This window comes from Monopterus albus, unplaced genomic scaffold (assembly GCF_001952655.1).
Source record: "Monopterus albus unplaced genomic scaffold, M_albus_1.0 scaffold4.1, whole genome shotgun sequence".
NCBI lineage: Eukaryota > Metazoa > Chordata > Actinopteri > Synbranchiformes > Synbranchidae > Monopterus > Monopterus albus.
Window position 1 is genome coordinate 1,816,248 of NW_018127884.1, and position 15,021 is coordinate 1,831,268.

Here is a 15,021-nt window from a genome sequence, read left to right on the forward strand (position 1 = left end):
ATACCTTCATTCCACTGGATCCAGCTCATTTCCTGCCCACAGTTTGTGAGTGTGCAGACAGTGGCCGGGCCAAGGGAACAACATTAGAGAGGACAGCACTTAAAATGTGCCTGAACTGTGACAGTGACTGTTTGTGGCAGTCAGACTCTGAGCACAAGGCAGAATCCTGGGGTGACCTGCACTTTGTTTTAATTAATGGCCAAATAAAAGAGAGGCAACCACAGCAACAGAGGTTATTTGTGAGTTGGAATTAAATCTATAGTACACAGATGTTAGAAATTAAATAAGAAGAAAGGAAGTGTTTTGTTAAACAATTCAGCATGAAAGCAAATCAAGCACACACACAAATATACACACTGAAGAGAATCCAGCATGAAAACTGAGCACAATGAGATAAAAGGAAAGTAAACCATGAAGATGAGTGAGGAGGTGTCACATTTGTCTGGGTAGTGCTTTGCCCTCTCTTTCAGGCTGGACCCTTTAAGGGGCTATGTATTTATATAAAAGGCAGTGTGTTGCTGAAGTGCCCAGGTGTTTGTGTATGTGTGTGTCTGGGTGTGTGCGCATGTCCACTTGTGTATCGGCATTATTATTAGGATTACAGTTGTAGTGTACACTTTGAACAGCATGTTTTATCCAGATATTTGAGAGACAACAAGAAAATCTCATTTAAAAATAATCATAAATATTTCCTATCCCATAAAAATCCTCCAAGCCCTCTCTGCCATCTCTCAGGAAAAGAGCAAGGGTAAACCAAAACCAAATACTTTACAGGCGAAAGAGAGGAGAAAAGGCAACAGTTCCTTTGCTCCGCAGAGGCAAGAAAGCAAACAGCTGCAGAGCAGAAAAATAGCAACATGAATAGTGAAATAAAAATGATGGCAAGTAGGCAAAAGATACAGCAAAGATGCAGAAGGACAGAAGAACATTCAAATGTGAACCTCAATTAAGGAAAAGAAGCACAAGCATAAATACAGAAGTACTCAAATCTGACATGTCTGCAGGACAGAATGTGTTATATCTGCTGTCAAAATTCCAGTCCAGCTCAGATACACTTGATACAGGAAGCACACCAGGAGCCATATAATTTAAGTCGCTGTTCCCTCTCATGGCTGCATCTTACAAAGATTTGGTGATTGTGGTCACATTTTCCAAAACACACCTAGTCTAATAGTCTACTGTTCTGCGCATTTTACTGTCAGAGAATATTAGAAAAAGCACCTCCCATTATTACTTTAGAGAGTGGCGCAAATGTGCCAAAATCTTCAAAAATAAATGTCTGTATATTTTTTTAAGAAAGCCTGAATGTGAAGACACTGGGGTATATAAACCATTTACCTAAACAGCAAAGACATTAAATCCAAAGTAACTTTAGACAGAATTTCAGATGTCAAGTTTCTCTGCAAAGTATGAGAATTCTAACATGTATCGAGAAGGAGTACGTACATAAACAACACAGACTGCTGAAATAGAACCTCTTTTGGTCCTTTATAAAAAATGCACATTCTGGTGGACCAGGATTTTATAAGCAGTCACAAGCTCCACAGATACAACAAGCTCTCCGCAGAGACAGTAAGGCAGTTTTATGATCACCAAGGAAACCACTCCACTTTCTATATGGCAGGTTTCTTTTTTGGAAAGAAAGTAAAAACATAATGAACACAAAATACGCATACTAGATATTGTTAAAGAAAATAGCTGCCCTGTAAAAATCTGCTCAGTAAAAATATTCAAACTGTTATTTTGTGGTTGTTGGTTGTTGCTTTTTTGTTGTTGGTTTGAATTGTATTCTAGATCAGCTGGCTCATTAAGCTTTGAACAGTTATTGTATGCGATCCAGTTGGATCTCAGGGTAAAAAGAGGCGACATCTCGAAAGCACTGAAGCCAGCCTGCAAAGATGCAGAATAGCAAGGGAAAAAAACACCAACAAAAACCCAAACTAAAGCAAACTCACAGAGTTCGACAGCTACTAAGGCAACCTTTGCCAAATACAATATAAGCCCATGTATATTGCAACACAACTATATATTAATTTAATAAAATACACAATATAGCTTTTGTACACATAACAATTTGGCAAAAATGCACAGAATTTGTAATAAAATCAATAAAAATATGTCAATTTTTTGATGTAAACACATCTAAATTGGATACATTTACACATATAATGATATTATGTATAGTGAGAATGTGAAGGAACATTTTCTTAATTATTTATATTATTGAATATTTGTGTTCGAAACAAAGGCAGTGTCCTTGCCGGTTCTATAAGTTAATACCCCACTCTTGACTTTTTGGACACTTTTTGCTGAGATTTCTCATTTCTTTTTTCTTTGTCTTTTTTTAATGTATAAATATTTTGTTAATATTTGGACACTATACATGGATTCATACATATAGTTATCTATATAATTATATAGATATCATCTTTTCACAGTTGAGGAAAAATGTCCCTTTTTATACAACTCGTGATTGCCTTAAGGCATAGTCACACACATGATAATTCACTGTACACAAGGGACTGAAAGCTGATGATGTACATGTATAAGACAGTTACACAGATGGCCATTTGTTGTGTGTAAGCATTAGTGTGTATATGTGTATGTATTTGCATGTGAATGTGTCAGCATGTGTATACGCAAAGTGTAATGCACATGTGTAAAACTGGTGTTACTACACCGGTCAGTATCACGAATGTTTAAATAGAGGCGTGAGAGAGACACTGCTTACATATGTGGCTACAAATGACAGGTGAAACACTGTTACACTGTTAATAATTCTCCTTTGGCGGAGAGTCCATAACCAACCCTTGCAAACACACCCCTGATTAACTAATCTCTTCATGTTCAGATACAGGATCCATTACACATTAAACACCTACTGTATATTAAAGTCAGAAAAGATAAGGTTGTGTTTTCACTGTCCCGGATAGATTAGAATTTGTTTCTGTTTCCGCATCGATTGTCATGTCTGACCATAAATAGTCCTTTTCCATTCAGTTTCTATGGCCATCACACATAACAGAAAACTGCCTACACACACTTAGATATGTAGGATTTCACGAGAGACCATGAATAACACACTTATGAGCTGGTGGGCACTTAGATAATAGCTTGTGAGATGCCAGAGGCACAATCCTCTGCAATTCGCTTAATAATCCAAAAAAAACAACAACAAAAAAACAAAAACAAACCAAACAAAAAAAAAAAACAAAAAAAAAAAAAAAAAAAAAAAACAAAAAAACAAAAAAAAAAAGAATTCAGATGCTTGATTCCCAGTTCCTTTGTGTTGGTAAGGATCTTAGCACCAAAACTGGTGCCACTTAATTGATATAATAAATGTTCCCATTATATGTCCAGTGTTGATACTTTCAACAACAAATACAGTGAAAAGGGCTCCTATCATAAGGGCCATTTAACCTTTTTGAGTTATTTTGGTGACAGTTTTGGCATGAGAGTTTCTGGAATACCTTACTATTCCTCTCTCTACCTCCCTATTTCTTTTTGTTGCAGTCCTTTGTGTCACTTCCTGAGTGTGCCAGTGGTCTCACTTCCTCTGCAGTCCTGCAACAGTTTGTTGATGTCTCTCACCACCTGGTCAGCATCCATTCGGTCACGGTTCCCCTCGGGTTCCACCTGCTCCAAGACACACTCCATTTCACCTGTTGCCTCTTGGCTGATCCTGGACCGGGCCTCAGCAAGCACCTTGGCCACCGGGTCTGAGGGAGGCAAGGGTGGGTAGACCCCCTGGTCTCTGGTTTGTTTGGTTGGTGACAGGTACTGACCATCAGGAGGCCCGTAGTGGCCAGAGCAGGTGGCAGGTGGAGGTTTGCCCTCAGCTCCGTCAGCTGGACTTTTAACTGAGGCGCAGGGAGACGTGGTGGAGCAACCTTTGGTAGGACTGCTAGAGGCTGAGGGAACTTCTTGGAGCAGTGGGCTGAGGGCACGTTTCGCCTTCAAATAGGGTTTGACATTGGCAACCAGGATAGTGTGGTCACGTCTCTCTTTGCCAAATGTACAGAATGTCTTCTTGCCATTGGGGTTGACAGTCTCATAGGTCTCTGTCTCGGGCACAGTCTCCATGCCCGCTGGTACAAACATGTTGTTGCGGTAGTCGATTCCCTCTGCCTGGTTTCCTCCAGCAGGGAACTGGGGCATCCAGCAGCGGTCAGAATGACCCAGTACTCTGCACTCCTCTGTACAATTCACACAATCCTCATCTGCAGATAGAAAGAAGGGGAGGGGATGGATGGAGAACAAAGTGATATTTATGTCAGTAGTGTGCATAAACCAACTCAGTGAGAGGGTAATAAAATCAAAGCATTATTATGAAACTGAACTCTACAAAGAGTTGGGGCTCAAAGTTAGGGAAGGAGAGCCAAACCTAATGGTATGCTGTAAAACGGAAGAGCCAGCTAAGGATATCCAGTTCCAAAGGCACAAATAAATGCACACACGCACACACACACACACACACACACACACCTTTTCCAGTGACTGGGGGACACCTGCTACCATTTTCCAAAGCTCTGATCAAGGAGATGGCAGAGCATACAGAAAGGATAGAAAGGAAGCGAGAAAAAACCCCAACAACAACAGTTGAGGTTTGGCAAAGGCATAGTGCCGTTATCATAAATTCATGTCAGTGGGCTTTGAAGCCCTCCCCAGACAGAGAGACTGTGCCAAATGGCTCGTGCTTCTTCCCTGTGTGTTTGTGCCTGTTTATTTGTGGGTTCCTTGTTGTGTGCACGCATGTGTGTATAACTGTGAGTGTGTGTTCCCCTCTTTCATCTCTATTCAGAAGGATGAACACTCTGGCTGATTATGGAAGTGTTCGTTCCTGTGTCAAACAGATCCAGAACTTGGTTAAAAAAATAATAAAATAAAAAAGCGGCACATTTTTTTTCCTCCTCTTGGGCATGAAGCAAAAAATAGAGAAAAAATGGAGCATCTGTTGTCCCACAAATGGAATTTTTCCATTGGCAGCATGAGATAAAAAAAAAAACAAGTGAAGACAAACAGAAAGACAGGTTCCTAACAGCAAGGACCATACACAAGAAATTAATTAGGACAACTAGTTCCTTGTTTCACATCCACACATTAGACAACATAATATACTGTAAGTAATCATTTACAACAAAATCTGATGGAATGGAAATTAAAACACTAATGTGTATTTACTTATTTCTGGCATTTGTTTTATCAGGGACAGGCTTCGTGTCACATCTCAACATGCTGCCTATTCAGGCCTCTGAAGGTAAACTTCACAAGATACAGGTTAAACAAACCCACAAATGCAATAACATACCAGCATTTAACGCTGCTCTCCGTTAACATCCAAAAGTTGCTTGCACTAGCTTCTAAACAAATGCAGCAGCTCTGACTAATTTGCATATTGGTTTTGAAATATGTGATGCATCCCTGCCTGTTTGTGGAACCAAACACTGCAAACACCACACTTCTAATTTCCTATAGCAGTGCAAAGCTTGCTTGTTTGCTAAAATACAAAAAAAAAAAACAAAAAAAAACTGCAACAGAACTGCATAAGCTATGACATACCCACACAACTGCATGTTGTGTTTCCATAACGTCAGAGGACAATACATTGACTTATATTCACGTCCTGGATACATACCCTAATTTCACCCTAACCTTAAAACAAGTCATCACTCCAAAGTGCAATGATTAACATTTTGGGGACTTGGTTTTTGTCCCCATAATGATGTTAAGTTCCCACAACATGAGTGTGTGGACAGATTTATTGTACCACGAGATGAGTAGTACCCTCTGACTGGACAAACCTTACTGGATGTCACCTGTTTGATGATGTCAAACCATTTTTTTTTTGTACCAGGCTATAAAACAGGTTTATTTCTTCTGTAAGGTTTGGCATTGTAACATGGGAACAATCCTCACAGACTACCTTTTGGAGCCAGCCTCAAGTGGCCATTTGAGGAACTGCAGGTTGTAACACTTCTGCATTGGCTTCATTCCAAAGCCTCGGAGGCTGCTGCTTGGTAATACCAGGCCGTACACATTTGTTTTTATTCCTCACAGGGACTTTCCTTACACTCAACATTCATTTCCTGGAGATGTACCATAACCACTACTTGCTTAACCCTAACCTCATTCTAACCTTAAACCAAGTCTTCACCCTAAACTTCAATGATTTACATGGGGACTAGATTCTGTTTGCCACAAGGAAGGCTGAATCCCCACAGTGTGAGTATATAAACAGGTTTCAGTCCCCCATAACGCAAGTAATACCAGGCGTGTGCACATACACACACACACACACACACACACACACACACAGCATGGATATAACTGTCGTGTCAGTTATATCCATGCTTTTATAATTAACAGAAAATGTCACCTTTCACCTCCCCTTTTGAATTTTAATAATTTAACCTCCGTATCCTCATAACAAATGTTCATCCTCATACTGAGTGTGGGACCAAAGACATATTTTAAATCACTGTAATTTATCTTCTCCTAACAAGTCTGCTGTAGTTTGAAGACTGAAGCTAGTGTCAGCAGGTGGAATTTTGAGAGAAATGTTAACACAGGAGTTGAAAATGTTCTTCTAGGCTTTGCTTTAATGGCAACATTTAAAGGTGTTAGAATGAAGCTGCTAAGAGCTGAACAGCACTTCCACTCTTACTCTCAACTAAATGTGAGTAGACAATAGCATCACTGTTAGGAGCTGTAAAGCCACCCCCATTATTTCCATTATGTGATGCATGGACCTGTACAGAACAGTGAGAGTGCTGCTTTAAAGACCACAAACTTGGGACTAATACAATCTTTTGTTGATGTGAATGAGCAGGCAAAGTGGATGTGCTTGAGTGCACTTGGCTAGGCTGTCTTTGCTGTGTTGTGGGTCAGCAGCCTAGATTCCTGAGAGACTGCCCTCCTGATCTGTAGAGATGAGCTTAACACTTCACAAATGTTTGAAGGAGCCAAACAGGCAAAAAGATCCTGACATTTCCAATGTCGAGGCAGTCATGTGAAGAGGAAATAAGGTGAGGTGGAACGCAAAGGACAGGCCAGTTTGAGGTGAACTACATTTAAATAGTGTGGGGGGGTGAGTGAGTAAATGCATCTCCAGACACTGAGAAGCATTTGTCTATGCAAGAGTGATTTAAGATCTGAGTATGAAAATATAAACATGTCAAAGCGCAAAAATCGATGATTTGGTCAAAAGATTGTCCATAAATAATACAAACCTGAATACAGTTTCTAACCAAACATGCTATTACTGTAATCCATCAACCAAGCCACAAACATGTAACCAAGCTGAATAACCACTACAGTACATTCCAGACACACACAATTAACTTGGCCCCTACAATGTCGTAATCCTCTCAGAGGTGACTGTCCATTCACCGTGTGCATATTAAAGTATAAATAATCCATGTAGACATACTTCCATCTATTTAGTCGGAGGAAACCTCTGATAGATTATTCATGTCTCAGCTGCACGTTCAACCTTGAAGCACTCTGTTCATATCTATGGCTAACAATATGACATATGAGAGCATGGGTGACATTCATCTCCCTCCTTTCTCTCTCTCTGTGTTGCTTGAACCATGGCTCCATTAGCTCTCTGGGATGGGCAACACAAGCCTCCACCAAGGACGCATTTGCCTGTGATGATTTGGCTACCAGGGGCGTGCTCACATGCTCACGTACCTCGTCTCAAGTTTCTCTCTCAGCACTGAGATAAGTTACATTGCTAGACACACTGAAACATGCAATTGTATGTCACAATTTTATTCTCCTGTCAGCAAATGTTTTGAGATGGTATAGTATGCATACATCATCATTTTTGAATATACAGTAAAACATTAAGAAAAGAAATCATATTAACTATTGCCATATTACTTCTCCATCCCTTAAACACTGATTGTACTGGCTGATGACTTATGTTTTATGTTGGTTTCCTGTTGCTAGATATACTCAGTTTATCAAGTGCTTATTTTTCTTTTTTGCAACATCACGTCTCATTCATTTTCTGGTGAAATTCAAAGTATTTGTTGTAAAATCAAACCTCAAGATAGCAATCAGTGAATACAACAAGGACACATCATTTTTATCTTTCAGTGTTCACTCTTCTATCAGCCTTACACTCATTGGCTACTGATATTGTATGTCTAAAGGGAAAAAAAAGTCCTTAAATCTCATCTAACACACACGCTTTGAAAAGGATAGTGCATCGTATAACCACATTGACCCTGAACCAACTGCGAACAAATGAAAAAGACAGGGGACAGTGCAATGATATGCAGCAGGAAGTTTAGATTACTCGGTATAAAATGTGATCAAACGAGAAGGCAAGATTAAGCTTCATTTCCAAGTGTCACTGAAACTCTGATCGAATTGCCCGGTCAGGGGACAGGCCCAGCTGATGTCTGAATCTTTGCAGCCCTATTCTAGACATTTGACCTGAATCCCTAATTGAAATCAGATATTTATTACACCTCTATTGCTAAACTTTAATTAACTCCACACACTCTTTTGTACTTGTGGGTGTTTTTTAACGTCAACTAGCCAGGGCTATCTTATGGCAGGGTTAATTGCCTTGCTTTAGGGCAGAATAGCAAGAGTGGGTAACAATGAGGTAGGCATATCAGCTATGTTGCTGTCAGTTATCTTTACTGCTAAGAGCCCATGAATCTGATATAAAAGTAGCAAAGCTGCTCTAAGAAATGTCTGAGCAACAGCAAAACACACAGAAAGTCCCTTAATCTAGCAACACTCTAAAAAGAAGGTTTAAAAGTAAGAGATCCTAGTTCTTTGTGTTATTTGTCAACATCAGATATTGTAGTACCTCGTAAACAATACCCAGGGTGAGATAAGCCACTGAAGGTGTAAAGATAGATGAATGCTGAATAAATTAGGAATAATTTTGAATGTATAATCTCAATGGTGAATTCCATTTAAAGGCTGAGTAAAGGAACTAAAACATAGACTTTAATGAGTGCCCAATGTAAACAGAGCAAGGTAAGGATAAAACAACAAAGAACTACATCTATTGCAAATTGGATTTGTTGTATTAGACTGAATTACTCTCAGCTTCATGTGGCAAATAAACTGGCAACTGAATGTATTTGCTATTGTCCTTAATAAACTTTAAGAGTGTAATCTCCCTCTAACCTCCGCACCCTCCTCCCCTTTTTGATTCCAACTCTAATTTACAATGTTGTCCTCTCTGCTTTCTGTTTCTGCTGAATGCTCCACAGGATCTGGAGCGCTGAGCCTTTGTTGTATAGTTAGAGTGGATTTACAACAGGAAACTATTATTGGTATCTCATTTTTCAACCTGTCCTTTTCTAATACTCCTTGAGGAGCACCATGCAAGTCCAGATGCAAAAGAAACTACATAACAAGAAACTGAGGGTGGTGCATACCCATACAAACACAAATTATACACACAGCAGTGCGCACACACACATGCACCCACACAAATATCCATTACCACATCTTCACTTGATATGATTCACAACCCAGTGTCCACTGTAAAATGTCAAGATGGAATGAGGTTGATATTAAAAATCTCCAATAACCCAAAAGGGTCAGAAATAAATGTTGAAGGGGGAAAAAATCCCCTACCATAGTTGAACCTAGTGAACTACTGAATTGTGTGTTCTGCTGTCATTTAAAAGTAATAAGTGCAAACAGACACATTTTATCAGCAGCTCATGTCATTAAAGTCATGGGTATCACAAAAGCTTCCTGCAGCCTCTCAGCATCACAGAAACTGGGTGTGCTTCTTTTACTGAGACATAAAATATCTCTCATCTTTTTCCCAATTATACAAAAATGGTCCTCTGTTTTTCTTCCAGGAAAAAATCTTTACTAAATTAACACTTACGTATAAAGGCCACTGGGCAGGTAAAATCACTCGTAAGTGAGCAAGAAGGTGCAGAGTTCTTCCTCAAAGCAGAAGGTAACTGATCAATTGCACAAAATAAGGATGCTTGAAAAAACAAATGCAGTGTGCAAAACAGGGAACACCTGCATCAGGTACTATATACTGGTAGTACCACGAACCTTGATACTCACTTATGAAGGTGACATGTTGAGTCAGAAGAAAAACAATGCTGGTCACAGTAAAGTTACTGTTAAAAGCTATGTTCAGAGCACATTAGCTGATACCACCACCTGGTCAGAGGCAATAGCTAAAGCTACAGTATAGAGAATAAGCTATTTGATTTGCAAGGGCATGTTGAAAACAGTTTAGACAAATGAAACGCACAGTGTAAACAGGGGCCGCATTTCTATGAAAAATACATCCCAGTAGCTTCGTTATGCACTTGGTTTTTGATGCTTGAAATATACATACGGACCTGCTTTGAGAAAACACTAACCCTTTTTAATTGTCAAACCTAAATGCACACAGTTTAATTTATGTACAGTATAGTTTGTTAAACAGAAGCAAAATTTAAATACCTGATTGAAGTGTATCAATAAAAATGTTGTTGTACTGTTTTTGTATTAAACCGTGTATTGAGATACTGCTTGAAACAGGTGGCAGGGAGAGATACACACCCTACTGGTCACCGTTCCCAGAACTCTGAGCTGTTTTCTTCCTCTCCTCAATTTAATATTTCAAACTTTCAGGATGGAAACATTCAGTATCCTGTGTGAAGGATACTGAACTGTCTTTACTGCTCCTCTTGTCTGTTCTACAATTTTTCACATCTTCTACATTTTCAAGTCTTTGAACAAATTCTACAACTATTAAAATGCCTCCAAGAGGGAAAAGAGCTAATAAATCAGAAGCGAACGAGGATGTTGAAGCAGAAGAGGATTATATTTCAGCGGCGCAAGTAACAGAGATGTTGAGTCAGCAGAAGCAGATGTACACCGCACTGTTGAGCCAACAACAAGACAACTTCAAAGGTTTTGTGCAACTACTTATGGAGACAAATAACAAGAGACTCGACAACATGACCAGAGAAATACAGGAGATAAAAACAAGTTTGCAGTTTACCCAGCGAGATGTGGATGTGATTAAAGCAGCCATGGGTGAACAGAAAATACAAACCAAGGAAACAAGGGATGATGTCTACAAACTGGATGTTTTGTTTGCCAAGTGAAAAGAGGACCAAGGAGAAGCAGCAGCAGAGGAAGAGATTTAACTGTGTTTATGTTAAGGTGATTCACTGTGGACAGAGCGCGCTACTAACACCACATGAAAACACTTGTTAGATGTTGATGTAGTATAAAGTTGTGTTCACAGCTGCAGTGACTCAGACCTGATGAGTCCACAGCAGTGTGAACAGAACAGACCAGATGTCCTCAGACCAGATCTAGGCCACCAGCGTATGTGCTCCTAGACCCGATTCCTCTCAGACCTCTGACTTTGCATCCGCCATCAGAGTGGTCAGATCAGAATCCATGTGGTCGTTTTAACGTCTCCTCCTCTGCACATACGGCCTGTCGTCATCATTTGGTGTCTGTCCCTCACAGACCGATAACAATAAACATGGAGTAGAGTGATGACAGCAATGGGGTCAGTGGAGAGACCAGGATGTTTCACATGTGGTGGACGTTTATAGAGAAGCTTCTAATAAGGTCAAACTGGGAGGAACATATTGTAACCCAGCAGTTTGGGAGGAAACTCGGCCATTTGACCATCGCACACACAACCTGGTTGTTATTCTTGTGCACAAGTGGCTCAATTACATCTGTGACAGTTTAGGAGCTCAGCGGTGTTTACATCGGAGCTGGGTACATGGCGCTGACACACATGGACGGGAAGCAGCAACACAACAAGACCAGAGCTGAGTGTTAAGGCCTGTAGCATGAACACAGCCTCGGTTGTGAATCTATACAAGGTTTCATGCATCTGGCACGTGGTGCATCATGAGTCAGTTCTGTTGGTGCAGCCGATTATCACCACACAGGTCAATATGCTGATAGTGTGCAATCTGTTATCCACAGCTGGTCCCTGTGAGATAAAGTCTAAATATTCCAGGAAGGTTCGCCTGGGCCAATGGGGACTTCTCATCCCTTTCTCTACTGCTGGATCATTTCCTCTCCTCCCTGTTTCCCACCTGTTTCCTAACAGGAAGTAACTTCAGTTAAATATGGAGGGAGAGATAGGAATTTAAGACTGAAGTGGACACAGCAAATCCTAAAATTTTAGTCCAACAACTGATTAAAAAAGAATGAACAGAAGGGAAAGTATTGTTTTTTTTTATGAACCAATCAGCAACATGTGCACAAGCTTCAGACTGAAGCCGAGAGTCGGCACTTTAACCCAACACAATCTTACTTTAAAAACAATTTTCAGGAGTGCAGCACAGAAACAAATCTGTACTGTATCATTAAATCTACAGGTGAACAAACTAAGGCTGCAACTAACACTTACTTTTATTATTGATTAATCGACAGATTATTGTAACACGTCAAAAATAGTGAGGAAGCATCTGACATTTACTTTATTTGTTAGTTTTAGAAAGAAAAACACAAAAGGTAAGCATACAGACAGCAGTGCTTACCCAAGTAAAAGGAGTGTGAAAGCACAGAGTGGCACCCTGGCGCTTAAAGAAACCCGAAAAACTGTTTATCGAGCTAATACATTCAGGGTGTCAGCGCTGCAGCTTCATTGGCGGAAAACAAACAGAGCCAGCAACGTTTTCACTGTTTACCTGCTCTCTTTGTGGATCAAACTGCCTCTAAAAAACCTGGTTCAATCACATGAGGTACATTTCAGAGAACCCTTCAAACTCAAAATACATTTAGAGCTAAAAAGCACGAGCCTGTGGTACCTACACAGCCGAAATTAGCCCGCATTAGTAGCAGGCAATAAGCGTAGTGGCACCAAACTCCATTTGAAAATATTTAAATTTTAATCCCACCTTGTGTAGACAACAGGATATAACAAAACTATAACTATTTGTACGTCATACAAGTCTTCTGTTAAACTCGACATTGACAGCGCCCACCCAAAAAATACTAGAATTCAATAAAATCACGACTTTAACCGTAGATCTCCGTTAGTCAATACCGCCCACCACGGCTGTATTTTACTAGAAAAACGCCGTAGAAAATCCTGTCTACAAAAACAAAAGCCTGTTTTCAATTAAAACAAGTACAGATGTATATAATAAATGTGCAGTAGATTAAATGGTCAGAGATGAAGTTGTCAGCTGTTGTGATTTTTACTGAAGAGATGCACTGGCAGGACATCGTCAATTTGTGAGGTTGGGTGAATACCAATCGTGTGAGCTGGATATTGTATGTGGAGTGCCTCAGGGTTCTGTTTTGGGACCTAAATTATTTATATTATACATTAATGATATATGCAAGGTTTCTGATTTAGTGAAAGTGGTTTTGTTTGCTGATGACACTACCATATGGGCATCGGGTGAAAACCTACAGCAACTCTCTGGACGGGTTACACAGGAACTTGAGAAGATAAAGAAATGGTGTGACAGTAATATAGTATCTCTGAATTTGGATAAAACTAAATTTATGGTATTTGGGAATCGTAGACTAGATAATGAACTTCAATTGAAAATTGGGCTAGCTAATATAGAAATTAAATTTATATATGGAATATGAAATTATTATGAAAATGAAATTATGTATATGAAATTAAATTTCTAGGTGTCATAGTTGATGACAAATTCTCCTGGAAATCTCATATCAAATAATGTTCAGCACAAAATAGCAAAGAATATATCAATCTTGGCAAGGGTTAGATATATTTTGGACGGGAAAGCACTACGCATTTTGTATTCTTCATTGATTTTACCATACTTAGAGTATGGCGTTGAAAACTGGGGAAATACATACAAAAGCTCACTTCAACCATTGTATATATTACAAAAAAGAGCAATAAGAATTGTGCATAAGATGGGGTATAGGGATCACACCAATGGAGCTTTCATACAGTCTAAATTGTTAAAATTTTCCATTTAGTGGGATATAAGAAAGCCAGGAGCAATTTATTACCTGGTGGAATTCAAAAACTATTTAATGAAAGGGAAGGGGGATACAATTTAAGGGGTCAGTTAAATTTAAAAATTCATGCTATACGTACAACCAAAAAAAGATTTTGTATTTCTATAAGTGGGGTAAAACTATGGAATAATTTAAGTGTAGACATAAAAAATAGTAATAGAATTGACGAGTTTAAACATAAATATAAAGGTATGTGTCAATCAAGATATATGCAAGAACAGGCTTAATGATTAACCAGATGGAACATTGTGGGTGTGGTGTATGAATGTTAACACCTTGTATTAATTCTTTAGTATGTTACTTGTGTGGTGTAGAAGATAATTATTTAAGAATGTAATTATGTAAGAATGTTAACACTCTGTTATAATTTTTTTAGTATATTACTTGTGTGGTGTAGAAGATAATTATTTATGTAGAGATACTGCTTGCAAACCAATGATGGTAAGATGATGTCATGGGGTAGGACTGGATAAGTCTGACTTCTTCCTACTCCATTCAAGCATGTACTAGGTATAAGCAAATTGATATTGGATTAGCATTTGTTGGATATGTGTAAAAGTATGTGTTGACATATCAACTGTCTTTACATGCTTGAAAGAATAAATCAAATAAAAAAAAAATCAAAATCAAGGATGTGCACCTAAACTTGTGAGTTTAAAAGTGTGCCTGTGTACCAGTGTGTGACATAAAGCATGGTGTGATTTCCCTAAACACCCTTTTCTCCCTCCAGACGCCTGCCCCGCTGGCCCTGCATGCCCATCCCTCTTCGCTTTATTACCCAGCCCTGTGATTAATGTCCTTCTGTCACACACTGGCTCCTAGGGAGAGGAGGAAGAAACCAAGAGAGAGTTGTACACACACGCCATCGCTAAAGCAACAGCGAGTTGAGCATAGTACAAACTCACAGCGTGGTAGAGCTTTGCCTAAATTCAAAAAATAATAAACTAAAAAGCTGCAAACATGCAACAATTTAGCTACCATGAATCATTTCACCATCATGCACACCCGTGTAGTCATTACACAGCTCTATGAGCTACTAAA

The 15,021-nt window shown here is 39.3% G+C and overlaps 1 protein-coding gene across 4 annotated transcripts in view; it reads right to left on the reverse strand.

Moving 5' to 3' along the window:
* Positions 1-3,210: 3,210 nt before the first annotated feature.
* Positions 3,211-15,021, reverse strand: part of pcdh17 (protocadherin 17) — a 56,642-nt gene continuing 44,831 nt past the window's right edge. For all 4 annotated transcript variants that reach the window (XM_020606963.1, XM_020606980.1, XM_020606957.1 and 1 more), the window contains exon 5: positions 3,211-4,220. In XM_020606963.1, coding sequence (XP_020462619.1) covers positions 3,523-4,220 — 698 coding nt within the window. In that variant the 3' untranslated portion in view covers positions 3,211-3,522. The remainder of the gene's footprint in view (positions 4,221-15,021) is intronic.